Genomic DNA, 26,757 nt, shown 5'->3' with positions numbered 1-26,757 from the left:
AAGAATCAATCATGATTGCTTCCGGAGGAAGCTGTCAGAATGTCAATCTGACCTAGTCCGCCTGACTTTTATACCTTTGTGGGGTCTAGTGAACTCCAATAGCAACAATGTATGGTACATTACCAGCATTGGGGGTCACTAGACCTGATCACAAACAATTCCGTCTCACTTCTTTACATAGTTATAAAACTCGTTTCAATATAACTACTAGTCAACATAATATTTATAATATCTAAGTCTTCAAAGTAGAACTCTTACGGGGTAGGCAGAAAGATTCGAGTGCGATCAGCTTCTAAACTCACAAACCTTGGTTGAATCACATTACATTTAATGTAAAATTTTGTCACCGCGATATAGATTTTTTTTTATAACACAGGGGACAAACGAGCATGCGGCTCACCTCAACCTCAACACCAGGGGAATTGCAAGTACGTTGTAAGCCTTTTAAAAAGGAATAAGCACTTTTCTTGAAGGTTTCAATATCGTATCGGTTCGGAAATACCATTGCTGAAAGTGATTCCACAATGTGGTTATGCAAGGCAGAAAGTTTCTAGAAAACCGCACTGTGGAAGACCGCCATTCATCCAGATGATCAGGACGGTATTTCAGTTTCTGGTGGGTGGTACTCAAACTCAGCAGCTGGTATTAATCCGAACAAAAATACACAGCACTCGTTCTCAAGTATGACGGAAGCCAGTCATCATTGCGTTGAATTATAACTAAAGTTATAAATGGGAAAATGAGTCTATTTTTGTATCTATTTTTTTCTTATGGATGAGCTAACAGTATACGCTGGCGGGGCTCCAGTGGAGGATGACAAGATGAGTATGACGTCAGGTCAGTTAGCCCATCGTGGTAAATTCACCATGAATTTCACGACGATTTAAGATGAGCATGACGTCAAGTCAGTTAGCCCATCGTGGTAAATTCCCCATGAATTTCACGACGATTTAAGATGAGCATGACGTCAGGTCAGTTAGCCCATCGTGGTAAATTCCCCATGAATTTCACGACGATTTAAGATGAGCATGACGTCAAGTCAGTTAGCCCATCCTGGTAAATTCCCCATGAATTTCACGACGGTTTAAGATGAGCATGACGTCAGGTCAGTTAGCCCATCCTGGTAAATTCCCCATGAATTTCACGACGATTTAAGATGAGCATGACGTCAAGTCAGTTAGCCCATCGTGGTAAATTCCCCATGAATTTCACGACGATTTAAGATGAGCATGACGTCAAGTCAGTTAGCCCATCCTGGTAAATTCCCCATGAATTTCACGACGATTTAAGATGAGCATGACGTCAGGTCAGTTAGCCCATCGTGGTAAATTCCCCATGAATTTCACGACGATTTAAGATGAGCATGACGTCAAGTCAGTTAGCCCATCCTGGTAAATTCCCCATGAATTTCACGACGGATTCCAGGGGAACCACGTGGAGGTCAACCTGACATGGTACATTGGTAACAATGGGGTTATTAGTCCACATTACTGACAACCCCCTTCCCCCCCTAGTACTATTGTCACAAAATAAAATGATTGATATATTATTATGTCACGGCCGCCTCAGGCTTGTGTCACTAGGAACAGAATTATTGTTTCTGTTTATATAATTGTTATTACAAGCAATGTTTTGTATATATTCATTCGAAGGTTCCACACATGCTCAAGTACAATTCGAAATTCTACAATAACACTTATTATATAATACGAGATATTTACACTGATATTATATTGACAGCGTCCTGACTTAGTGGTTAGGTCTACCAGGTAATGACTTCAAATCTGACACAAAAAATTAATTATATTTCCGACGGACTCTCCGGTACAGCAAAACCAAATGTGAATCCTAGGCAGGTTCGACCCCTGCCCCGTTGAATTCAAAGAAAAAAGTCTGTTTGTTCTTATTAATATCTGAAAACGGATAAACTGATTTTGGCGGGACTTTCACTCGCAGATAGCTAATGTTAGGAGTAACTTAGACTACTTTATTTTGGAAATTTTATTTATTCTAATAGTAATAATCTTTATTCAAATAAACTTAATATAAGCTCTTTTGAATCGTCATACTCTACCAAACTCATGACAAAAAAATAAGCATGAAACTTGCGTGTTGCTAAAATTATTAAAAAAAAGTTTAATTTCAGGCGAACAAAGTCACGTGTCACAGCCAGTAAACTAATATAGTTTCACGGTAAATATCTCATATATATAATCTATGTCGAAAATACAAGTTTTTATTGTTTATTGAGATACCCTCGCAGCATTTGAACAAATTGCTGCATGCAACCCAATATGCCCATATTCGTGGACCGCAGACCGTTGATAGCATCCGCAACGCGTTCTTCAGCAGCCGTTCGCCTCTCTTCAGCTGCGATTCGCCTCTCCTCGGTTGCGATTCGGCGCTCCTCGGCCGCGATTCGTCGTTCATCTGTCGCGATTCGCCTCTCTTCTAAATCGTACGCCCACCGCGGCAAATTGCTACTGTAATCTATATATAGGAATCGTAAATTTTATATCTCTCCGTATCGGTACTTTTTTTTTATTTCTTTTTTTTATGGCTGTGAGTTCAAAGCAGGTGTATACAAAGACTATATTAATTTATAAGTCAAAGATTTTCTGTAACTGTTCAGTGATAAAAAACAGAATTATCATTAGATTCTAATATGTTCATATAATTGTCAACTTGTCAGGTGTTGCTTTCAACTCGACATCGGCAATGTTGAAATAGCTTTGACTTCAATAATAGTCGTTATGAATGCAAAATAACAATATATAATGTTACTATCTACTCGCCCCGGCTTCGCACGGGTGTACATGTATTATATATATAACCCTCTTGAATCACTCTATCTATTTAAAAAAACGCTTCAAAATCCGTTGTGCAGTTTTAAAGATTTAAGCATACATAGAGACAGATAGACAGCAACAGTAACTTTGTTTTATACTATGTAATGATGATAATGATTTTGCCGAAAAAATTTATCGGGTGGCATGATCCAATAGACATCGATATGGAATATGTACGTATGCGCGTGCGTGCGTGCGTGCATGCGTGCGTGCGTGCTTGCGTATGCGTGTGCATATCTTTATTAAATAGTATAAAATAAAGTCTTCGTCGCCGCTACCTCTTTGCTTGTATCTTTTATATTACGCAACGGATTTTAATGCAGTTTTCAGCAATAAATACAGTTTGTTTGTTTTGTTTGTTTGTAACACTTTATTGCACAATAAATACATTTAAATTAACTAAAGATACAACGATCTTAAAATATATATATATAAGATGTACAATGGTGGACTTATCCCAAATAAGGGATTTCTTCCAGTCAACCTTTGAATGACTGAAAGGAATTGTACAGTGGTGGAACTATATATATATACATGACAATAACAACAAAGGAAAAAGAAGCAAACGCATTATATAACTATAATATATAACAACTAGAATATTAAATAAATATTTAAGTATAATATATAAATACATATTCCTACATAACAATAATAATAATAATAATCTCAGGATAATGCACATAGCGCCATCTAGACCCAAGTTAAGCTAGCTAAAGCTTGTGTTATGGGTACTAGATAACTGATACAAATACATAGATATTTCTTTTTGTAAATACATACATATTATACATATCACAAAATTAACAAAAGCACAATTGCATTCTATCAATGCAGGAAAATGCTTGGTAATAAATGGGGTGTCTCCCCGAAAATAACTCTCTGGCTATACACATCAGTAATAAGACCAATGCTGGTATATGGGGCCTTGGTTTGGTGGACAAGGTCGAAACTTACGACCACAGTCAACAAACTAAGATCTTTCCAAAGACTTGCATGCTCCTCAGTTACTGGATGTATGAAAACAACCCCAACAATGGCAATGGAAATAGCCCTTAACATTACACCCCTTGACCTATACATACAGCAAGAAGCAGCTATAGCTGCCGGAAGATTATACCATCTTGGTCTATGGGGCAAAAACCATTACAGTTCTCACACAACCATCCTGAACCAAGCAATCGAATATGAACCTTTGATTGCCGCTCCGTGTGACAGAACTCAAGCATACCACTCGTTTAACAGGAAATACCAAATACAATTGAAGGAGGAGGAAAGGGACCAATCTGCAGTAAATGAACTACGCATCTACACAGATGGCTCCAAAACACAGAACGGTTCAGGAGCTGGGGCACATTCCCTTGACCTCAACATGAACATATCTATACCGCTCGGCAAACACAGTTCGATCTTTCAGTGCGAATGTGTTGCCCTGACCGAGGCAGCAAAAGCTGTATACAGGTTAGGGGTCAACAATTTCAACATTAAATTCATATCGGACAGTGCAGCCGTGCTTAAAGCACTACAGAACAGAAAATCCAACAACAAACTAATAATCGAGTGCCACATCGCCCTGGAAAAAATTGCAACGCATAACGGAGTAATTATCCAGTGGATAAAGGGGCACAGCGGATCATATGGCAATGACGCCGCGGACGAACTAGCGAGAGTAGGATCCGGCATGGTGGTTGCAGGCCCCCTCCCGCTCATGCCAATACCATTCTCGCAATTTCGCACCTGGATTCGCCAGAGATCCACCGAAATACAAAACCACAGATGGAACCTAACCACTGATTGCAAACAATCTAAAGTGGCAATTCCAAAAACGAACCATCGGTTAACAACACGTCTACTTAATCTAGATAGACAAAACCTAAAAATAATGATAGGGACAATAACGGGCCATTGTTTCTTAAACAAACACTTATACAAAATTGATGCTACAGACAGCCCCCTCTGTCGGGGCTGCTTTGAAGCTGAAGAAACGGCGGCTCACGTAATCCTGGAGTGCACGGCAGTGGCCGAACAACGAAAACAAATCCTCGGAACGGTGAGGTCGCTCCGTGAAGCCTGCGAAGACACCAGGAGTCTTCTGCGCTTTTGGGAGGAGCTTGGCTGGCTACGTTAGTAGTCTGGCTCTACACGCACAACGGCCCGAATGTGAGGCTAATTGCGGAGAATGGAGTCTAACATACCATACCATACCATATACATAGAAAACACCCAGACCGATACAAACAATCATACTCATGAATACAAATGTTTGTGCCGTGCGAGGAATCGAACCCGCGACCATCGGTCGTAAAGCGGTGTGCTAGACCGCTAGACCACTGAGGTCGTCGAATATACATACATTTTTATATAAAATAATAATAATAATGATAAAATATAAAATGTATAAATAGTAACAGCAGAAATATATAAAAAACAATACTACTATATAAAAAAAATATGAAGAATACTAAAACAGCGCATCTGCAGTGTGACTCTAAAGTTTTTTGAGGCAGTGATTCAAGAGGAAGGTTTATATGCATAATACTTGCGTGTTACAGAACAAGCAGAGAAATTTAAGTATTTGTAAACATCTATGCGAAGCCGGGACGGGTCGCTAGTAATGATATATGTGACAGCAGTATCAAAGATTTGTTATAAACACATACGTCGTTTATGCCTGGACTTCCATACAGATTCATTTCGGGATCGTGGACGGCTACACTCGAGTGGGTCTTCTGTAAAAGGAAACAAATACAAACATTATTATATTCTGTATAACTGGAATGACAAAATAAAAAACTATAAATTGTAACCATTACCAAGAAACCACAGGTAAGATAATATGCAAGAAATATAAAGAGTGCCGTGTCAACATAGACTACACCAATATATTAATTCTTATGTAAGTCTATAAGTGTTAGAGTTCACATAATTATTGTAGAAAAAATCCAATATTTTAAAAATATATTAAAAGAAGGTAGTTTGTGTTTAGTACTAATGAACTATCCAATGTAAAGATTATTACAAATATTGTAAATAGCGCCATCTAGTATTTATAGACCGATCTACTACACTAACTTTGGTCTATAAATACGGAGGTCGGTAGTTGAATAATCCTCTTTCGTTGAGTAAGCCGCGGCATTCAGTCGACGAGCGCAGAGCGTGCGGTTGTGTTTTGGATACTAAAGTAATTGTATTAGAAATGGGTTTATCCCGGTCTTAGTTGGGCCTGGGGGGAAACTGCAAGTAGTGAAGGTGAGTGTTAATGCATTCTAAAATGGCCTTTTAAACCTACACCCGTGTCACAAGTCACGGGCGCTACTTGGGGTTTCCCATGCGGTAGCCGGCTTCAAAGCCTAAGTCGTCATCATTCATTAGTGCTTCATACATAAAGTATTTATATAATATGGGCGTAGTTGCGTGGAATAAATAAATAAAATAAAATAAACAGCAATTTTCTACAAGTAGACTTTATACGAAGTCATCTGAGTATCTCTCTCATTTAAATAACCATTCAGGCAGACGTGGTGGGACGGGTCATCGGGGTCCCTGAAATATGATTAAGCATAGTGATGGCTAGCTCTCTCGTCATACTCGTGAACGAGTGCTGTTTGTAGGGACTGGTCTACTCTGACTGATTTATTTGGTTAATTAAGTAGTTATTTGTTTCTTTATGTCACTTTGCTATTTGGCAGTTTGTATTCACACAAAATTCATATAAAAAAAGCAACACGCAAGTTCCTTGCGCATTCTTCTTGTGATGAGTCTGCGTTCCGCATGAGTGGTAGAATAAAAAGATATGACTATACAAAAGTTTTCTTAATAAAGATTACTTCCATTTCTACACGTGCAAGAAAATTTGTAAAGTAAGATTATTAATTCCAGTCAGTAAAATGACATTTCCAGTGTTGCAAGTTTTTACCCCCAAATAAATAGTGATATGGTACAATGGAGTTTTAACAATTAAAAGTTAGTCGAGACTAGATTTTTTTTATTCAATATCAAATTGCCTTTAAATAAATAAAAATTCTAGTGTTAATTCCTCTGAATCTCTTTATACATTTTTTCCCAGCATTTGTAATAATGTTACAGTGAGAAATTTTAATATGCTGGTAAGGTCCATATTTCTAAAATCGTAATTTTTAATATGGTATGTATTTAATATTTAACAATAAAAAAAAACGCTTTGATACCTAATAAAATAAAGCATGACTAAATGTCTAAGTCTATTGATTGCCGAGCATCACTATTGTAGCGGGCCACCCTTTTTTGTATCAGTGACAGTTGCACTTGTCATTTTACTGACTGGAATTAATAACCGTACTTTAGTCATTATTTACCTTGTGGAGTGGAAGATACAGGTTCTGTAATCGGCGGGGGTTGTTGCTCTGGTGGACTATCTAAAAAGTAAATGTTATTTTTTTATAGCATAGGGGACAAACGAGCTTACGGCTCACTTCACGGTAAGTGATTACCGCCGCCCATGAACACCCAAATCAAGAAAAGAAAGGAGTTTCAACATTGCATCGTATTCTTAAACATTAACAAAACATACTCTTAAACTTTCGCGTCTAATGTAGTTTATTTTTAAGATAAACCGGTTTAACAGTCAGCTCGTGTCCACGGTTAGTGCAAGACAAAGTGATTACGTTTATTTAGCATAAAAATTTAAAAAAATGAAAATTTTAAAATTCAAAAATTATTTATTCATGTAGGACATTTTAGCCGCTTATGAACGTCAAGTTTTTACATTATATATTTTTTTTACCTACCGGTACCTAAAATTATTGGTGTTAAACTATATTAATAATAACGAAACATATGTCGTATATTTAACAAAAAACAAATTTCTGCTTATTGACCTAAGCTACAATCGATCTGTGTACCAAAATCACTCATCCATTCCATGATCCAGCCAATAGTTTTTGCGTTAGAGAATAACAAATATACAAACAACCAACTGTCCTCACAAACTTCTAAATATATATAACTCAAAGATGACTGACATAGTGATCTATCAACGCACAGCACAAACCACTGGACGGATGGGGCTGAAATTTGCCATGCAGGTAGATGTTATGACGTAGGCACCCGCTAAGAAAGGATTTTGATAAATTCTATACCCCCAAAGGGATAAAATAGGGGATGAAAGTTTATATGAAACTTTGTCAATTTTAAACCGATCGGGCTGAGACTTTGCATGCATAAAACTACTATGACGTAGGCATCCCCTAAGAAAGGATTTTGATAAATTCCACCCCTAAGGGGATAAATTAACGCGAGCGAAGCCCCAAGCAAAAGCTATGCTCACACTGTTATGCAGCTCACACTGTTATTCTGATGTATAAGCTGTATCACTGTAAAGTTTAATCAAAATCCGTTCAGTAGTATTTGCGTGAAAGAGTAACAAACATCCATACATACTCACAAACTTTCGCATTTAAAATATTAGTAAGAATATAACGTAGTAAATATATATATATTTTTTTTTTTTATTTTTAAATACATTTTTCCACAGACATATTCGTCCGTGCGTTTACGTAGTAAATATTATAAATTATAATTTACCTGGCGACGTGAGAGACACCGCTTCTATACTCTGCTCGGGCTCTGCTTGACTCTGCTCCTGCTCCACGGGACTGACTAAAATAATATTTCACTATTAACCCAAGGAAAGAAAGTTCTAGAAAATATTGAATCTATCCTATATACTAGCTGTGCTACCCGCTGAGCTACCCGCATGAAATTTATAACCTACATGTTATTGTTTCATCAAAATCCGTTCAGTAGTTTTTGTATGATAGAGTAACAAACATCCATCCATACTGACAAACTTTCGGGTTTATAATATTAATAAGATTTATAGTCCGTACATAGAGTAATCTATGTTAACTATGTATTAGTGTCTATGATTATAAGAAAAGTAAAAACTCTCTTGTCTATGTTGTCAGAACAAATATGGCGTGTATTGAGTGTGCTGGTTATAATATATTTAATAAATTGGTTAGCAGCTTCAGCTTTTATCAAATATTCTAAAAAATACAACCTTTTACATTTTTAAACTACTCAATCATGAAATATTTTTATCACCTGGGTAACTCGGCCTTATCAAATTCAGCCACTCGTTTTGTAAACCGTGTTTAGGTTGTAAGGTGCGATTAAGCAGTGAAATTACAGGGTAAGAGCATGAAATCTATTTTATGTACTTGCCACATGATAGAATAATATGGATATTCCCCGTGATATCACCGGCTATACTGATATACTGGCCCCGTGATATACTGGAGCAAAGGGCGCTCGGTAATACTGGCCACATATAAAAACATGTGGCCACTTAAACTTCAAAAAAAGAATAATAAAACAATTGAAAATAAAAACTGGAATTAAAAGGACGCTCTGTATTTTTATCTATATAAAACAAGATAATTAAGGAATTATTTAACACAATATATGTAATTGTTTTTGATGAATGTATACACTCTAGAGTGCGTGGCCACTAAACAGTACTACACATCGGGACGTTTCTGAGCAAAGGTGAGTAAGTTTGGTGTTACATTGCTTACTTTGGGGTGTTCGGAGTGTGGAAGACGTTCTTCCAGGTCGAAATCGTATTTTTACTTCCTTTTCCATTAATTATTTTCTTTTCAATAAATACAGTCCACTCTCTCTTTTATATATTAATTTATAAGGATTCGTAATCCAACATCCCGAATCCCAGGATTTGTTTTTAAGTAGCAAAATAATAGAAGCAATTTACGGCTTGGGGAAAATACTGCTAATGCGTAAATAGCACTCTGAGAACAGAAGTAATCGAGTCACTCTAGTCACAGTAACATTACCTGTATGTGTGAGCAAGATCGCATTATTATCGATATCCCAACGAGTGCCAACAAGGCGGCAACATCGCACGTTGATCCATATTAACATCAATGTTTGAGGTCAATGATCCTAAATAGCTCTACCTACTCCAATCATATATAGACGACCTCGGTGGTATAGCGGTCGAGCACACCGCATCGAGGGTTCGATTCCTCGCACGGCACAAACATTTGTATTGACGAGTATGATTGTATCGGTCTGGGTGTTTTCTATGTATAATATGTATGTATTCACAAAAAAATATATCTATGTATTTGTTTTTTGCTTTATTGACCACTAAAGTTGGTACAAAAGGTGGACTTAATATGTATGTATTCACAAAAAAATATATCTATGTATTTGTATCAGTTATCTAGTACCCATAACACAATCTTTAACTAGCTTAACTTGGGTCTAGATGGCGCTGTGTGAATTGTCCTGAGATTATTATTATTATTATATATGGGACAAGTTACCTAGATACATCAATAGTATTATATTGATGTATCTAAGTAACTTTTAGCTTTTAGCTTGTGTTATGGGTACTAGATAACCGATACAAATACATAGATATTTTTTTAGCAAATAGCAATTAATTATGGCTAGTAACACAAACTCAATATTATCTGCTAAGCACTGCCGTGTCTAAACTGTGTCACCCCACCTCAGGGGCGGAACGAGAATTTGTCGGGCCCTGAGCTAAATCTACTTAGGGACCTACTTAATTTACATTCAAACAAATTCCCCGTTCCTTTCGAGACGCGCAGTCGCATGGGTTTATTGATCTGAGGGTTGCCAGCCTTATGATAAGTTTTTAAACATTCTAGATTAAATTCTAAATATCGTTTCAGTGGGACTGGAGGACCCTCTGTGTCCTCGGGGCCCTGGGCTGCAGCCCTTTAGGTAAATACGCCCCTGCCCCACCTTACATTTTCCTATTGTCATTTAGTATATAAGATCAATATGTTTATGTACATATTGTCAGTCAATTATCATTTATAATATACATCGTCTCAACCGACAACATCGTATTATTGCCCCGCAACAGTAATCATAAGTTACTTACATGGTTCTAGGTATTCACATTCAGTGGTCTCAACCTCCAACTTGACTTCCATCTCCTGACATTCAGGCTCCAACTCCACGGCTGTGACGGACAAACAAACACATCTTTTGTTGAGAAAACTCTTTTGATATTAATATATTTAAAGGTTTTTTCTATTCTATAATGAAAAATATAAAAAAAGAAATTATTATATTGTGTCATCTTCTCTATCTACCATAACATTAAAATACAATTTTCAGTCATAAATAGTTTTATTACATATTTATACAACATCTTTAGGACTGTTATCTTGGATAGATCTATGGACGATGATATTAACAATATGATTAAAGCACGACAAGTTCTTTCACGCGTGACTCCTGATCACACTTGATCTAGCCACGAGAAAGACAGCGGGCGCTATTTTGTCGTACTATTCTAATGCTGTTCAAATCACCAAACAATGACAACTATTAAAGAATTTATTATTTTTAGTGTTTTGAAATTATTATTTTCCATAGACACGTTTAAGGCTTATAAATTCTCAATAGCTATATAATTATGTCTTTGCTCCACAGCCAGGTATCCGCCATTTTGTTAACAAATTCAAATTCAAATAATTTTTTCCCTACCGTCCAGTTCGGTATATAGATCCAACTGAGAAGAACTGGCAAGAACATTCCAAATACATAAATCTATAGACATTGTTTTAGGTGATACGAATGGTAAACATAACATTTATATAGTGAGTATCTGTATAGTTATCTTCGAATGGTAAATACTTACTTGAAATTGCAACTGTTGTCTGGTCTTCAGGCCATGCATTAGGACTGGTCTTTTTCTCTGTTTCTTTGAATAGCTGTAATACATTGTACATCTTTTTATTATATGTATCAGTACAAACATTTGTATTCATGAGTATGATTGTTTGTATCTGAGTAAAAACAACACAAAGTGAACAAATCAAATGAAATAAGAAATCATTTATTCATGTAGGACATTTTAGTTGCTTATGAACGTTTAGTTTTTTTATTTTAATATTTTCCCCTACACTCCAATTCAATTATACAGATTCTATTGAGGAGAACAAATTGTAGGACAGCCTCAATGGTATAGCAGTTTAGCAAATCGTTTTACTTCCGATGGTCGCGGGTTCAATCACGGTACAAACATTTGTATTCATGAGTATAATTGTTAGTATCAGTCTGGGTGTTTTCTCTGTATATTGTATATTTATAAAAAAAATATCGATGTATTTATATCAGTTGTCTAGTACACATAACACAAGCTCTACTTAACGCGGGACTAGGTTATGTGACTTGTGAGAATGATCCAGGAGTATTCTTATTAAGCTATTACCCTGGACTTCCCTGCGTTTTTAAATAAAAGATATATTATGTCTGGGCAACGTAATCCATCTTTTAGTCCACGTCTAGAGTCTATTAGTCTAGTCCCTTGATGTCAAAATTTCATAAAAACCAGTTGAGAGTATTGTATTCAAATTCAAAATATCTTTATTCGTGTAGGTCTATTACAGACTCTTATAATATGTCAAATCTACCGTCAGTTCAGAATGATTTCGAGATGAGAGGAACTGAAAAGAAACTCAGCTCGTATTCTTTTCAAATAAATGTTGTACATATTATGTTGTAATGATCGTTGGGCTCCATTTACCATAATCAGCATCTCATCTGGCCTGTTATGCGTGTAGAGCCTAGACTACTAGAGTAGCCAGCCAAACTCCTCTCAAAAGCGCAGAAGTCTACTGTTGTCTTCACAGGTTTCATGAGTACCAGTTGAGAGTTTAATCATAAAAACGTAACAAACAGACAGACATACTGCCACATTTATAATATTACTATGATAGTACAGATTGAAAAGTATACTGACATCCGCTTCAGGGAATTCAACCGCAGCCTTTCGAAGTATAGAAATTATCTTCTTCTCCAATTCAGACAGTGGGAACGGTTTGCTGCCACCGCCAAAGTCCTTTTGATTCCTCCTGATGTCTGCAGCTTTCGCCTTCGTACGGCACTTCAGCAGGTGCCAGTACTGTAAATTAAAAAAAACAAAATATTTTATTTAAAAGTGCCATCAATTGATGAATAGCAAAGGACAACAATAAATAAAACAAACTACAACAATACCATAAATAAAACATTTAATGTATCTAGTATTACTTTATTGAAAACTGAAATGAGATGAGAATGTTGAGGTGGATGTGTGGTGTGACAAGAATGGATTAGATAAAGAATGAATACATTAGAGGAAGTATGAAAGTGGCACCAGTGTCAGAGAGGTTGAAGAGTAATCGTCTATCATGGTATGGACATGTAATGCGTAGGAATGAGGATAATATTTTAAGAAAGGTGTTACATATGAAAGTGGATGGTTATAAGGGCAGAGGAAGGCCGAAAAAGAGATGGATGGACTGTGTGAAAGATGATATGGTGAGAAAGGGAGTAAATAACAAGATGACTGCGAACAGTGATGAATGGAAGAGAAAAACATATTACACCGACCCCAAATAAATGGGATAAGGAAGAAGCAGATGATGATATAACTTTATTGAAAATATTTGGCACTGTCTATTATTTTGTTAGAAACGAATTATTACAATAATAGGTGACATTGACACTGTTCATAAAAATAATGATTTCATACTTAGCTTTTGTAGCCCATATTTGTACTGATATTTAACATTGGTGACAATTTCATATTTTAGGGAAATTTTTTTAGCTTCTTTGCCTATATTTATACCCAAAATTTAACATTGGTGATGGTTACCATCAAATGAGCCATCAGTTTGTTTGTCATTACAGTTACATTAAAACAACAAAAATTTAAAAAGCAAATGTTTAACGAATAGTTAAACAGTGAAATTGTAGACTCCAGTATACCACAATTAAGTATTGTCAATAACATTGTTACATAATTATAGAGTTCTGGTATGTAATTCTATGGTATGTAGTCTATTGCTAATCATAATTTGTAACAAATTTAAATAGGCAGCGTCACAATTAGGTATGAAGGATTTGATTATCAACCTTATAGCAAAGGTGGTGTGCAACTGAAACTATCAAATGGTTCATACATAATCAGAGTGGTGCAGTCCACCTAATGGTAAGTGGCAACTGTTGCAATACATGAACAGCACTATTGGCATCAAATCATTATGAGAAACCCATAGTACCTCAAAGGGTATGATGTCATGACTCTGTATGCTGTAATATCACTGCTTTATCTCAACTTTCAACCCAAAGTCTGCTTGCTAAGCAAACTACTTAATAGATGATATAGTGGGAACAAAAATGCATTAGCAGATATCAAAGTTTATCTTGGATATACCACGGTTTCAAACATTTCAACATGTTTCAATAGTAGTTTTACGAACAAAGCAACAGATTACTCAATATATTTATATTATTTAATATAATTTGTATATATGAAGTATAATTTAAGAAATTATTTATATAGTTAAACAGGTTGAAACATTAATAATTTTGTGGCAAATAAAGGTATGTATGGTATATAAAATTTGCCTCTCTCGACCACAAAAATTATTTATGTTAAAATGTATTTAACTATAGGAATAATAATGTAAGAGTTGTAATCATTTCCTATTTTAAACTAACTAACTGAATGTTTTATTGTATAATAGTAGTGCAGCAGACTGTTCCAAGGGCATAAATACTTATATGAATCAATTGACAGTTGCAGTTGTGACACAAACTACATAATTTGTACGTATGTTACATAATCAAAACTCTGTTAGTAATTGAATTATATAATTATACTGAAAAAAAACACTTTTATTGTTCTATTTTACATTATAGAGGTATTAAATCTATGATTATATTACTTTTAAAATTGCACACATAGACCTGTTTACCATAATTCCATAGTTTTCAAACTTTTTAATTATTCAAATTGGTTGAGTGTTCTGTGGAATCTGTCTTGTCAGGATTAATGTTCTAAATTTGAATATTTAAAAGAATTATTAAATATAACGTTCTTTTAAATGTGGCTATTTAAAATAACTTTGTCCTTTCATAACTATTTATTAATCAATTTGTTAGGAGTCAAAACTACTTACACGCTTCCATTTTTCAGGGGTTTTACTGAGTCCTCCGTCTACATCGTTTAGTGTCTTAGATATTATATCCCATGCCTCAAACGACACTCGCTGCCCGTATGGGCTTTTACCATTGGTAGCCAAAATAATTTTTCTGTTTGCATCCACAAAATCCACCATCAGTTCGAGCTGACGGTCGCTAACTTGGCGAGTAGGCGGCATATCTAGGTCTGGAAGTTTTAACACAATATTCGTAAGATGTATAAAATGGTAAGAAAAAGTCTAAACATTGCAATAGCACTCACTTTTAATTAACTACGATTTATTATTCCAAAACCACTCAAATTAGGCCGTCAAAATAAAAAATAAATTGTACTATGTTAAAATTAAGCATAATTTTGATAATCTATTTTTGACAATCAGTATGTAGATCAAGAAAAGAAAGAGAAATTAGAGAGAAATTAATTTCAAAACAAAAACGAGTTGCAATATGCCGACTATTTTGAAATGTTCTCTTACAATTTGCTGTTGTATGGCAATATGCTTACTTCTTAAATTGATTGCATTATATGAATGCGAATGTCAGAGGAAGATCATGTTGCCAATCACATTGATGGTATAACGATTATATATTATTTTTTCAGTATCTATTATATATGAAATTGAAGAATACAGTATTGGGTATGTATTTTTTAATTATCTCCTTTTCTGTCTGTTATATTATTATTTTCTAACCACTGTTAATAAATTTAAAAGTACTTTTTTGACACGTAGAAACTATTATAGAAACCATCACATCACAGACTATATAAAGAACTACGTTCTGAGACTTAAACGTGAAAGTTCAAAGTTGTCATAGAAAGTTTACTTTCTCTTTGAAATGCATTTATACGTACCCTACCTATAAGGTGGTATTTTTATGTATACTTTACAACATATATTAATTGGTTACGAAGCTTGTTCCAATAAAACCATAAACTATAAAGTACCATGGTTTTTTTTAATCTTTACCTAGTATAACACAAAGTCGTCGTCGCTATCTTCTATATTTTAAATTACGTAACGTATTTTAATGATTTTTTTAGTTACATAGTGTGATTCAAGAGTAAGGTTATTATTTCCTATGCTATGGAATGGTGCTCCCGCCTGTGGTAACAGTTTACGCTGGCGGGGCGCCCGTGGAGGAAGATAAGATATGATATTTGGTCAATCAGCCCATCGTGGTCATATAACGAATATGTTACGAGTGTCCAAAGAGATTTTTTTTTTTTTCATATTCGTCCATCTCCTTTTCAGTGATGGAACAGGCAAAGATCCTTAGACCGTACAGCCTAGTCTACTTTTAAACTTCTTCATATTTGAACAAGTGATGAGGCCAAAGGCCAATTCTTATGTATATTTATTTATTATGTTTTCATTCGTGTTTAAAATTTAAGTCTTATCCGTAGTCCATATCCTTGTATCAATTATTTAAAGTTTCATCGATATCGAGGTAACGTATAAATATATAGGTATATATGTTTCAAAATTAGTTAGCATGTCTTGGGTGTCCAAAGAGAACCGCATGGATGTCAACCTGACATAGTACATTGCTTACAACGGAGTTATTGGTCCACATTACCCAAATATTACATTTATTATAAATAGATAATTAAACACAAAATATGTGAGATCAAGACTGTAATGTTTTTTAGGATTTCGAAAAGAAGTAACAACAAAGAACAAAAGCTATTTTAAAAAAATATTTTATTTGTTTACTGCTGTTTTTTAATAGCTTCTTTGAATTTCAAAGTAAAAGGAATCATATTTATGGACAAATACTATACAAATATATATACTATATACAGAAACTAAAGGGTAACTTTGGAATAAAAAATAGCCAAGCAAATACAAACAGGATGTAGGTAGCTACAAATGTTTTGAAATGTACAGGAATTGAACTCGTGACCATCTAAAAATGACGCAATATTCCAAATCGCTGCTCCAAAACATAAATAGAAAAGGTTGCCAGAATAAAACACAACATTTTAAACATCTCTTATATTTTGTACAGGTTCATAACAATAACATAAAATAACAATTTTTTAATAAATTTAATGAGGTAACAACACTATTTGACTTTATAAGGACAAGGAATACAATTTGACTAGTAGCGAGTTATTAATTGGCTATGTAGATATAGTCAGTTTTCTAAAGTTGTTAATTTCTACCCGCAAATTCATCTGTGGGACAAGATTAAAGAAGATAAAAATAGGCCGTTTTTCTCTGGCCCCTTTCATAATTATTGATACAAGCCAAGGCGTGAAAACATAATAAATAGCCTAGCTAACAAGGAAACTATCTTTTCAATGTTATTTTTTTAATTTGTAGTATTTACTTCCGTATTACTGCCACCCTCTTGACCCAACGTTCGGTAAATTTATTCCAGATTAAACTATAGTCCCAATTACATGAACCACAGATAAAATAATATTACTTACATGAATGAAGTCATGGGTATAAAACACTGTTTATAACTAGACCATCTGAGACCCGTGGCAAAAGCGCAGGATGCCTTTACATAGAAATACTAAGTTATTGTTTCTTAAATTGATCCAATCTTTTAGTACGTTATGTATCAATATATTAAAAAACGTTAGATTCCTGTGCTCACAATATCTCGGGACCGGGAGTGCATGTTATTTTGCCACGTCTAGGTCTTAACAAAAATAAGAGTGTAGTGTGAAGTAAGAAGGAAACATTTATATGGTATGTGCTTTAGTACTCATGTCAAATTAACAATTATTATAGTGTTATGAGCGAATACATTTCGAAGGACATATTAAAAATATTTATGAGTCAAAATAAAAGCCTATGTGCGGAAATGATAGAGTGACTAACTAATATACCCTCTAATTAGTTTTAAATATTTTAGAACAATTTAATATCTTTTATCACGTCATTATAATTATTAAATTATCTACATTTGTACACGATCATTAAGTTTTTATTAATATTTAAAAATAAATTAAATTGTATTTGTTTATACCGAAGAATATTTGCAAAGGTGCTGTTAAAACGAATGAATACTTTCTTGTTATTTTCATTCAATTATATTTATTAAAAATGTACCGAAAGTTATAAAAGATTTTCGCAATATTTTGTCCTTGCGTTTATTACATACTGAGAGTATTTATGACTTCTTTACATTACTCGATATTATTGCAATTTTTTTGTGTTCTTGCTTTATTTATTCCATGTAGACACACCGAAATATTACACATTTTGTACAACAAACTAATTTTAATTGTATTTCAACAACAACATACAACTAAATTGTATGACATATGGCGTTTTTGAACTTATAATAAATAACAATATTTTTCTAAACAATGCTATAAACAGCGCCATCTTGGAGTGAAGCTCGTCGACTCGGTACACAATAACACTTGAATACAATTTACATAAATAACATAAAAGAGATTACTATACAATATCGGATTGTTATTGGATCGCATTTTGCCGATCAGTCTATTCTCTTTGTACTATCTAGCTCCACCTTAGTGCTCCGAAGTAAAAATTTATAAATAGCGCCATCTGTGGAGAGAAATTGAAACTAAAATAACTAAACAACGCCATCTATCGGTCACAAGCTTTTCGCCTTCCTGTCACGTAGGAGGCTGGATATGAAGAACTCTCCGGCTCTGTATGACGAGCGAACTAGAGGCCCACTTGCAGTGTACAAGAAGCCTAGTTCGTTTCCTTTGTCCTCCCATTGTTTGAATTTCGCCGGCGTGACGTATTCGAACACTTTGAGATGACGCTTCGTGGGTTGCATGTACTGGCCGAGAGTCACGCAGTCTACACCTGCTGTGCGGAGATCTGTAAAACACATATAAGATATATATAAACACACATATACACATATTTTCTTCTAACCAACACGAAGTGGGCCGTCGACTATGTTAATTTTTTGTTATCTGGGATACACTATCCCCGTTGAATAATGTTGATTTTTTTTTTAAAAACTCTAACATACCATATAATACTAGCTCCCGTGACTTCGTCCTCGTGGAATAGACGACGAATGAGGAATATCCATTTCATCCCCTATTTTATTTTCGTCTTTTAAGAGTAAAATTTATATAAACTTTGAATGTTAAATTTATTTACATTTGACGATAATTCCATACAACCTTTCATCTTTCCTTTCAACCCTTTTTTCACTTTAAAAATAGCCTATGTCCTTTCTCAGGGTCTAAACTATCTGTGTACTAAATTTCATTTAAATCGTTTCAGTAGTTTTAGCGTTAAAGCAAGACAGACAGAGTTACTTTCACATTTATAATATTATATATTAGTAAGGAAGTAAGGAAGTAAGGATTTTATATTAGTAATGCTGTACCTTTCATAGTCTGCTCCACTTGCTGGTCAGATTCTCCCAGCCCCAGCATAATTGAGGATTTCGTGATTAGATCAGGATTAACTTCCTTCGCCGTTTCTAATACTTTCAATGTTTGTCGATAGCTAAAACAATTTTAATATCATTAATTATCTGTGGTTAGAGATCCATTCAGACTTTATCAGTATCAACAATCTTTCTGAGAATAATATTATTCAAACTGGGATAAAGTATGGCCCATTTGCTTTTTAGAGTTACTAGTTTTGTTTTGACAGCCTTGGTGGTCTAGCGGTGTAACACACCGTTTTACTTCCAATGGTCGTGGGTTTGATTTCTCGCGTAGTACAAACATTTGTATTCATGAGTATGATTACTGGGTATTTTCTATGTATATTATGAATGTATTTACACAATATAATGTAGAATAGAATAGAATAGAAAATCATTTATTCAAATAAACTTAATTTAAGCACTTTTGAATAGTCATAACAATTTGTTTTTTATCTACCACTCGTTCGGAAAGCTGTTGTATAAGTATTATTTCAGTTGTCTAGTACCCATAACACAGGCTCTGCTTAGCTTGGGACTAGACTGCACTGTGTGAAATAGAAAATCATTTATTCAAATAAACTTACATTGAAGCACTTTTGAATAGTCATTACATTTTTTTAATCTACCGCTCGTTCAGAAAGCTGTCTCATCACAAGAAGAACGAGCAAGAAACTTGCGTGTTGCTCTTTTAAATAATTTTATTATTACTTTACATTTTTAAGTTTAAGTGTGTGAATACAAACCACCAATTAGCACTAATTCAATTAAATACTCAAATAGAAAAAATATTGAATATATAACCAACTGGTTAAACAATTAATAAGAGGAAATCAGTCATAGTGATTAGAGCAGACCAGTCCCTATAAGCAGTGAATTGTCCAAAGGTATTATTATATTATATACTAGCGACCCATCCCAACTTCGCACGGATGTATTATAAATCTTTGAATTTCTTCTTGGTCTATAGTATAACATGCATGTATTATACATATAAACCTTGCTGATGAATTACTCTATCTATTGCTGATTCTGTTACGTAATATAAAAGATATAAGCGATTAGACAGCAGCGATGTTTTATACTATGTGAATCTGTCACAATCTTTATTCCTTTATTCGACACTAAGGTTTCATATACAAAAAATATATAAAACAATATGGCCAGTACGTTAGCTAGCAGTAACTATGTAAAGATTTTTTTTCGGTGATGTTACTCACCCAGCACGTGGGTCCCTGACGAACGGAGTCAACCGCTCCACGGTCTCGATGTTATGTGCAAACACGTCCAGCCCGCAGTTGGCTATTGTCTCGATAGATTCTCTATTGGCGCGAAAATCTGGTACTAGACACTCCACTAAGATATCTTTGTTCCTGTTTATCAAAATATAAGAAAAATGCTTTGTTTTAACATTTTATTTCTTTCTTTTCTTCCTTATTTCTGTTTAATTAAACTAATGTAATAAAGAGAAAAGAATTAATATTTTTTTGTAATAGTAAAGATAGATAGATACTGAAACAATTTAAAAGTTCGATATTGTCTCGTTAGATTCTCGATTGGCGCGAAAATCTGGTACTAGACACTCCACTAGGATATCTTTGTTCCTGTTTTTAAAAATACAAAATAAATGCTTTTTTTTATCATTCTATTTTTGTTTCCTTATTTCTTTTTAATTAAACTAATGTAATAAAGAGAAAAGATTTAATATTTTTTTGTAATGGTAACGATAGATAGATACTGAAACTATTTAAAAGTTCGCTAGTCTCGATAGATTCTCGATTGGCGCGAAAATCTGGTACTAGACACTCCACTAGGATATCTTTGTTCCTGTTTATAAAAATACGAAATAAATGCTTTTTCTTAACAATCTATTTATTTATTTTTTTCTTTATTTCTTTTTAATTAAACTAATGTAATAATGAGGAAAGATTTAATATTTTTTTGTAATAGTACACTCAAAGGATCTAGGAAACTATTTAAAAATCTTTCAGGTATAGAACGGTATATATATATATAGCTACATCTATATAAATTAAAGTACTAAAGTAGGTATATTTCATTTAATATTTAAGTTTAAAAAATGGATGTTATATAAGATAGTTGCAGGGAGCGAAACTACCGGACAAAAGTCCCTGGAGTAATTATACACTGTTAAAATGATCAAGTCTCAGTCTAACTATTGACTATAAAAGTCGAAACTGTGACTATCGCAATGTGAAGATGCTATACCACCAATAATCTTATAATATGGACTCTACTTACTGTCGTTTTATTTCTCTGACTGTTTCAGCAAAATGCCCAGAGCCGCCATCAGGCAAATCTGTAAAGCATTCATCAACATGCTTAATAACAAACTAAATTGTATAAAAAAAAATGAAAAAAAAAATTTGGTCACTGACTTTAATGTATAATTACAGCTTATTTCCCAATTTTGGTTAGAGATGGGACTTTGCAATGTGCAAAAGACAAAGTTGACTTTAATTGCAATTTGCAGATTTAATAAGAAATGCAAAGAAGTTGTATAAACAACTATAGATTGATGGATCCTGGAAAACAACAAGAGCTTCACCGACAAGTGCCCGGCTCTTAAGTTATAAATGAATGAATAAGAAATTGTACCATATTGTTACTGTTATTTTTTTCCCCTTGACAATTGACACAGCAATCTAGTAATAAATAGAGCTTGTGTTATGAGTAGGTACTAGACAACTGTTATTAGGTGTTTTTTTTTAATACATGTACACATAATACATATAGAAAACAACCAAACCAATACCAAACACAGAATACAAAAGTTTGAGTGGTGAATTGAACACGCAAATATCTGAAGTACGGTGGTCTGCTAAACCGCTGGACATCACATCCATATTTTTTTTTTATAACACAGGGGACAAACGTGCATGCGGCTCACCTGATGGTAAGTGATTACCGCCGCCCATGAGCACCCGCAACACCAGGGGAATTGCAAGTACGTTGTCGGCCTTTTAAAAAGGAATAAGCTCTTTTCTTGAAGGTTTCAATATCATATCGGTTTGGAAATACCATTGCTGGAAGGTGATTCCACAATGTGGTTGTGCGAGGCAAAAAGTTTCTAGAAAACCGCACTGTGGAAGACCGCCATTCATCCAGATGATCAGGATGGTATTTCAGTTTCTGGAGGATGGTACGGTGGTGAAACTCAGCAGCTGGTATTATATATTTGAAATACTAAGCACAATCAAAAGGATAGACTTATATATAACTTGAATATGGTCTAAGGACAGATAGATATACTTATAATAATATAGTTTATTACCATCTCGATCCACTGAGGTGAGTACAATATACCCGAGACCCCATTGGCTGATAGCGTATGCTGTGTTGTACGGCTCCTCTGGATCCAGTGGGGGTGGCGTTCGGGATGTCTTCACTGAACAGAACATACAACCTCGGGTACACGTGTCGCCCATTAACTGCAAATAAAACAATAATTTCATAATATACCAATACAATTCACACAATATCACCTAGTCCCACGGTAAGCAGAACTTGTGTTATGGGTACTAGACAAGTAATTCAATTGAGTTTCTTGCCAGTTCTCTTTAATTGGATCTATATACTGAACTGGACTGTTAGACTGTTAGAGGGCGAAAGTTAATGTTCAAAAGTGGCTATAATGTCGTACATGAATAAATTATTTTTTATTTGAATTTTGATATAAATAGTGAATATATACACAATTTTTTGTAAATACAAACATAATATGCATAGAAAACACCCAGACCGATACAAACAATCACAGTCAATTTTGAGATTTAATTGCACTGTATAAACAATTGAGTTTATGAGTATAACTGCATGTCTGTGTGTTTTCTATGTATAATAATATATATGTATTTAAACAAAAAAAATATCCGTGTATTTGTATTAGTTGTCTAGTATCCATAACACAAGCTCTACTTAGCTCGGGACTAGATGGCGTTGTGTGAATTGTCCTGAGATTATTATGATTATCTCATCATTTAAACCTATACATTTTTAACTAGAATATATGAACACTATAGTTTACCATAATAGTAGCAGTTGATGTGCCCTGTTTGCCGCCACTCCAGCATTCTCCAATGTTAGGACACCTGGCTTCCTCACACACTGTACTCAGTTTTAGTGTCCGTAATTGTTTTTTCAGCTCACTGAACTTTGAACCTAGAAAGACATGACACTATAACTTAATATAAATAATTTTAGGACTAATTGTAATAAATGGTAGATTAAGTATGGATTATGTGAGTATAGAATAGAATAGAAATAGAATAGAATAGAAAATCATTTATTCAAATAAATTTAATTTAAGCACATTTTAAGAATAGTCAACTATTTTTTTTATAACTATTCAAAAGTTAAGCACTTTTGAATAGTTATAAAAAAAAATAGTTATGATATGATTACCATATATTATATTTTTATCTACCGCTCGTTCGGAAAGCTGTCTCATCACAAGAAGAACGAGCAAGAAACTTGTGTTGCTCTTTTGTGTGAGGGTAATGAAAATAAAGTTGGATATATTGAACACTAGTCCTTGTATTTATCTTGCTTCCCATAAAATAACACACTACTAAAGTTATATCCTGGTAAATAGACGTGGCGGCGGCACAAATAGCGACTGCTGTTAGTGCCATGTAGAAGAACCAATTTGGTTAATGAAGTATCAATAATACTAAAGAAACTTATCCTAAATTTAGTAATGACATATTGTAATTTAAATAATGTAATGTAAATTAAATATTGTAATGGGTGAAAACTGTGATTGGTACAGTTTATGCTGTAAATAATATAATGACGTAGTGGAGTAACTTGAAACAGTCATGCTCGCTATAAAGTTCAAACTTGTGGCGGCGTGATCGGCCGAGTCGACGTGCTCCCTCTAATATGGTTGAGTGCAATGATGGCTGGCTCATCCGTCATACTCGTGTACGGGTGCTGCTTGTGGGGACTGGTCTGTTCAGGTTACGAACACTGATTAGATTTTTAATTTTTTTGAGTTTTTTTATATAGCATATGCTGATGGTCACTCAATTCTCCCAAATTTGAATTTAAATGAAATAGTAGTATTGTAAATATGTACAACATTAAAAAAAATATGATCTGAGTTTCTTGTCAGTTCTTCTCATCTCGAAATCATTCCGAACTGACGGTAGATTTGACATATCATAAGAGTCTGTAATAGACCTACATGAATAAAGATATTTTGAATTTGAATTTGAATTTGAACATGCTTTGAAACTTTAAATTTCGTTGCAAAATCACATATGATGTTATGCTTTGAGTGGATTCATAAAAATGATATTATATGTCATTGTGTACATTTTATAACTAATTTATATTGTATATATAAATTAGTTATAAAATATAATTAATAGTTGTTTTATCTAAAGAGTAACCAATATCTGTATTACTTAAATGAAATATGTCAAAAAGAGGTAGTATTTCTTCTCGCTATATAAAAAACAGGAATATTGTTACAAACCTCTTTTGAGGATAGTTCTCTTAAGATTGTTGTGAGTTCTGTTTTTAACATTAAATTGGACACTCTCACTCTGGAGTTTTTATTTGTTGAAACCAACTCATAGGATTAGCCAATAATATTATTACCTGTAGGTATTGTAGTTTTCAGCCATGGCGGAAGTCTGAGTCTTTCCCTTTCACCTTTCTCCCTCTTCAACTTTCCTTCATAGTCATCCCAGTCTTTGGGGCGATCGTCAGAGATGAAGTCCTTTAAACTAGGCCCTTCTCTAAGTTTCTCTCGTATTGCGTCAAGTTTGCTCATGTGCCTGCATCCTGGGAGCTATAAATAAGAAAGACTATAAAATAACAACTTCAAATAAATGATATTTATTCAGTACTAGCTACCCACCCCAGATGCACATGGGTGTACATGTATTATACATATAAACATTCCTGTTGAATCACTTTATTTATTGCTGGTTGATAAAAATTTATCTATTTCTTACCAACTTGCAATATGTTACTATCCTACATCCTACTTGTTGTGGTGGGGTTCTATTGGGTTGAGATGGTATGCAAGATGATGTCTTAAATAATCACAAATAGTATAGAACCTGAGAAAGATCATAGGCTACTTTTTAATCTAATAAAACGGTTGGAAGGAGTGGAAAGGGGAGATGAAAGCTTATATGGAAGTATCTACAATTTACGCGGATGAAGTCGCAGGCACATCTAGTTTTCTATATATCTATACATATAAATAAAATTGGAGTGTCTGTTTGTAATATTGAAATAACCGTTTTTACTACATGCATATGAATATAAATACGGTACATATACCGAAATAACAATTTTTACAATTTTTGTTTGTCTGTCTGTGTGTTCAGGCTAATCTCTGAAATAGCTGGGCCGATTTTACAGTGACTTTTATTGGCAGGTATCTGATGTAATAAGGAGTAACTTAGACCACTTTTTTTTAGAAAAATAAAGTTTAATTCTACGCGGGCGAAGTCGCGGGAACAGCTAGTAATGAATAAAAAAACTTTTATATTGTAATGAAAAACATTACTCGTAATATAATATCTCACTGTTAAAAGAGTTTACACTAAATTAATTTATATCTGTTGTTTAAGACGCAATTGACGTATTCAAAAATACCACACGATTGCGCGCAAAAGTCAACCTGACGAAACTTTATGGCGTATTACAGGTGCGACGATTTGCGTTGCCCGGTGGATAATAGATGGATATTAAATAAAACTATATCTCGTTTACTCTTTGATTCAATAAAAGTTATAAAGACCCAAGAAATTTACCTAAAAGGATTCGACACGCTGAAGGTCACATAAGACTGTACTCACCTCAATGTTTTTGGCAAAACACAATTTCAAGTTAGTCCGAAACATATTGCGTGGATATCTAAAACATTGTATACTAAAACATATATTATAGCTATTTGTTTTAAATATTAAAAAACAATAAATTATGTAAAAACAATTTGAAGAAGTTTGTTTTCATGTGGTTTACAGATCAAACGATAATAGGCTCACAGTACTCTGTGCAGATGACAGACAGCTGACGATGACATATGTGCGATATACATTTCAGTTTTAGTTTTGCTGAAATAAGGATTTCTATTTAAATACTCGGAAAAATAATCGTGTATTGAAAGAAATAATTAAAAATCTCTTTATGAAGTAGCCAAAACGGACAATTATTATAGTTGCCTAGTTTTCAGGAGGCAAGTGCATGGGGTATTCCAAACATGCTTAAGACCGAAGGACTTAAGGAGCGGCAAAATATAACTTATACCTGACGGAGACGAATTTGGTGATGTCGAACCACGGCTCAGGAACCATTGTAATTTCGATTTTGGGGTCGATCGGAGAACATTGATCGGTCAATGCCGTAAATCAAAAGCATCTGTGTATCGTACATGTCAAGTGTAGCTTCTAGTTACGTAGTATACGGAAATTCTACCGAAAACATGATATAAAAAAAACAAAAAATCCTACCAATTCAACAA

At 34.2% G+C, this 26,757-nt stretch overlaps 2 protein-coding genes across 3 annotated transcripts; both read right to left on the bottom strand.

The window, feature by feature from the left end:
• Positions 1 to 411: 411 nt before the first annotated feature.
• LOC131852785 (uncharacterized) lies at positions 412 to 15,570 on the bottom strand. Of its 2 annotated transcripts, none has more exons than XM_059203515.1 (9): positions 15,370 to 15,570; positions 14,843 to 15,051; positions 12,637 to 12,798; positions 11,533 to 11,605; positions 10,768 to 10,848; positions 8,412 to 8,486; positions 7,184 to 7,243; positions 5,510 to 5,578; positions 412 to 2,490 (listed from the first exon to the last, which is right to left on the bottom strand). In XM_059203515.1, exons 2-9 carry the CDS (start codon positions 15,041 to 15,043, stop codon positions 2,237 to 2,239), a joined length of 975 nt encoding a protein of 324 aa, XP_059059498.1. In that variant the 5' UTR covers positions 15,044 to 15,051; positions 15,370 to 15,570; the 3' UTR covers positions 412 to 2,236. The 2 variants fall into 2 exon arrangements, with proteins under 2 accessions (XP_059059498.1, XP_059059497.1); XM_059203514.1 differs by lacking the exon at positions 15,370 to 15,570 and adding an exon at positions 15,127 to 15,289.
• Positions 15,571 to 16,862: 1,292 nt separating this feature from the next.
• Positions 16,863 to 26,261, bottom strand: LOC131852786 (lipoyl synthase, mitochondrial). The gene is made up of 8 exons (XM_059203516.1): positions 26,093 to 26,261; positions 24,879 to 25,071; positions 23,299 to 23,432; positions 22,546 to 22,702; positions 21,513 to 21,570; positions 20,471 to 20,623; positions 19,206 to 19,327; positions 16,863 to 18,682 (listed from the first exon to the last, which is right to left on the bottom strand). The coding sequence occupies exons 1-8, from the start codon at positions 26,135 to 26,137 to the stop codon at positions 18,447 to 18,449; spliced, it is 1,098 nt and encodes a 365-aa protein (XP_059059499.1). The 5' UTR covers positions 26,138 to 26,261; the 3' UTR covers positions 16,863 to 18,446.
• Between the last annotated feature and the right edge of the window lie 496 nt (positions 26,262 to 26,757).

The sequence above is a fragment of the Achroia grisella genome, unplaced genomic scaffold (assembly GCF_030625045.1).
Source record: "Achroia grisella isolate CSIRO2021 unplaced genomic scaffold, CSIRO_AGI_Agris_v1 utg862, whole genome shotgun sequence".
Classification (NCBI taxonomy): Eukaryota; Metazoa; Arthropoda; class Insecta; order Lepidoptera; family Pyralidae; genus Achroia; species Achroia grisella.
Note: the sequence above shows the minus strand (reverse complement) of the source record. Positions and strands in the feature narration are given on the sequence as shown.

Coding starts and splice junctions, on each gene's coding strand:
- LOC131852785 (XM_059203515.1), bottom strand. CDS start 15,043: ATGCCGCCTACTCGCCAAGTTAGCGACCGTCAGCTCGAACTGATGGTG. Junction 10,849..11,532: donor GACAACAGTTGCAATTTCAA/GTAAGTATTTAC, acceptor TGTCCGTCACAG/CCGTGGAGTTGGAGCCTGAA. Junction 5,579..7,183: donor TGTATCTTCCACTCCACAAG/GTAAATAATGAC, acceptor TTCCTTTTACAG/AAGACCCACTCGAGTGTAGC.
- LOC131852786 (XM_059203516.1), bottom strand. CDS start 26,137: ATGTTTCGGACTAACTTGAAATTGTGTTTTGCCAAAAACATTGAG. Junction 19,328..20,470: donor GTCAGGGACCCACGTGCTGG/GTGAGTAACATC, acceptor AAATTGTTTTAG/CTATCGACAAACATTGAAAG. Junction 18,683..19,205: donor AGTGGAGCAGACTATGAAAG/GTACAGCATTAC, acceptor TGTGTTTTACAG/ATCTCCGCACAGCAGGTGTA.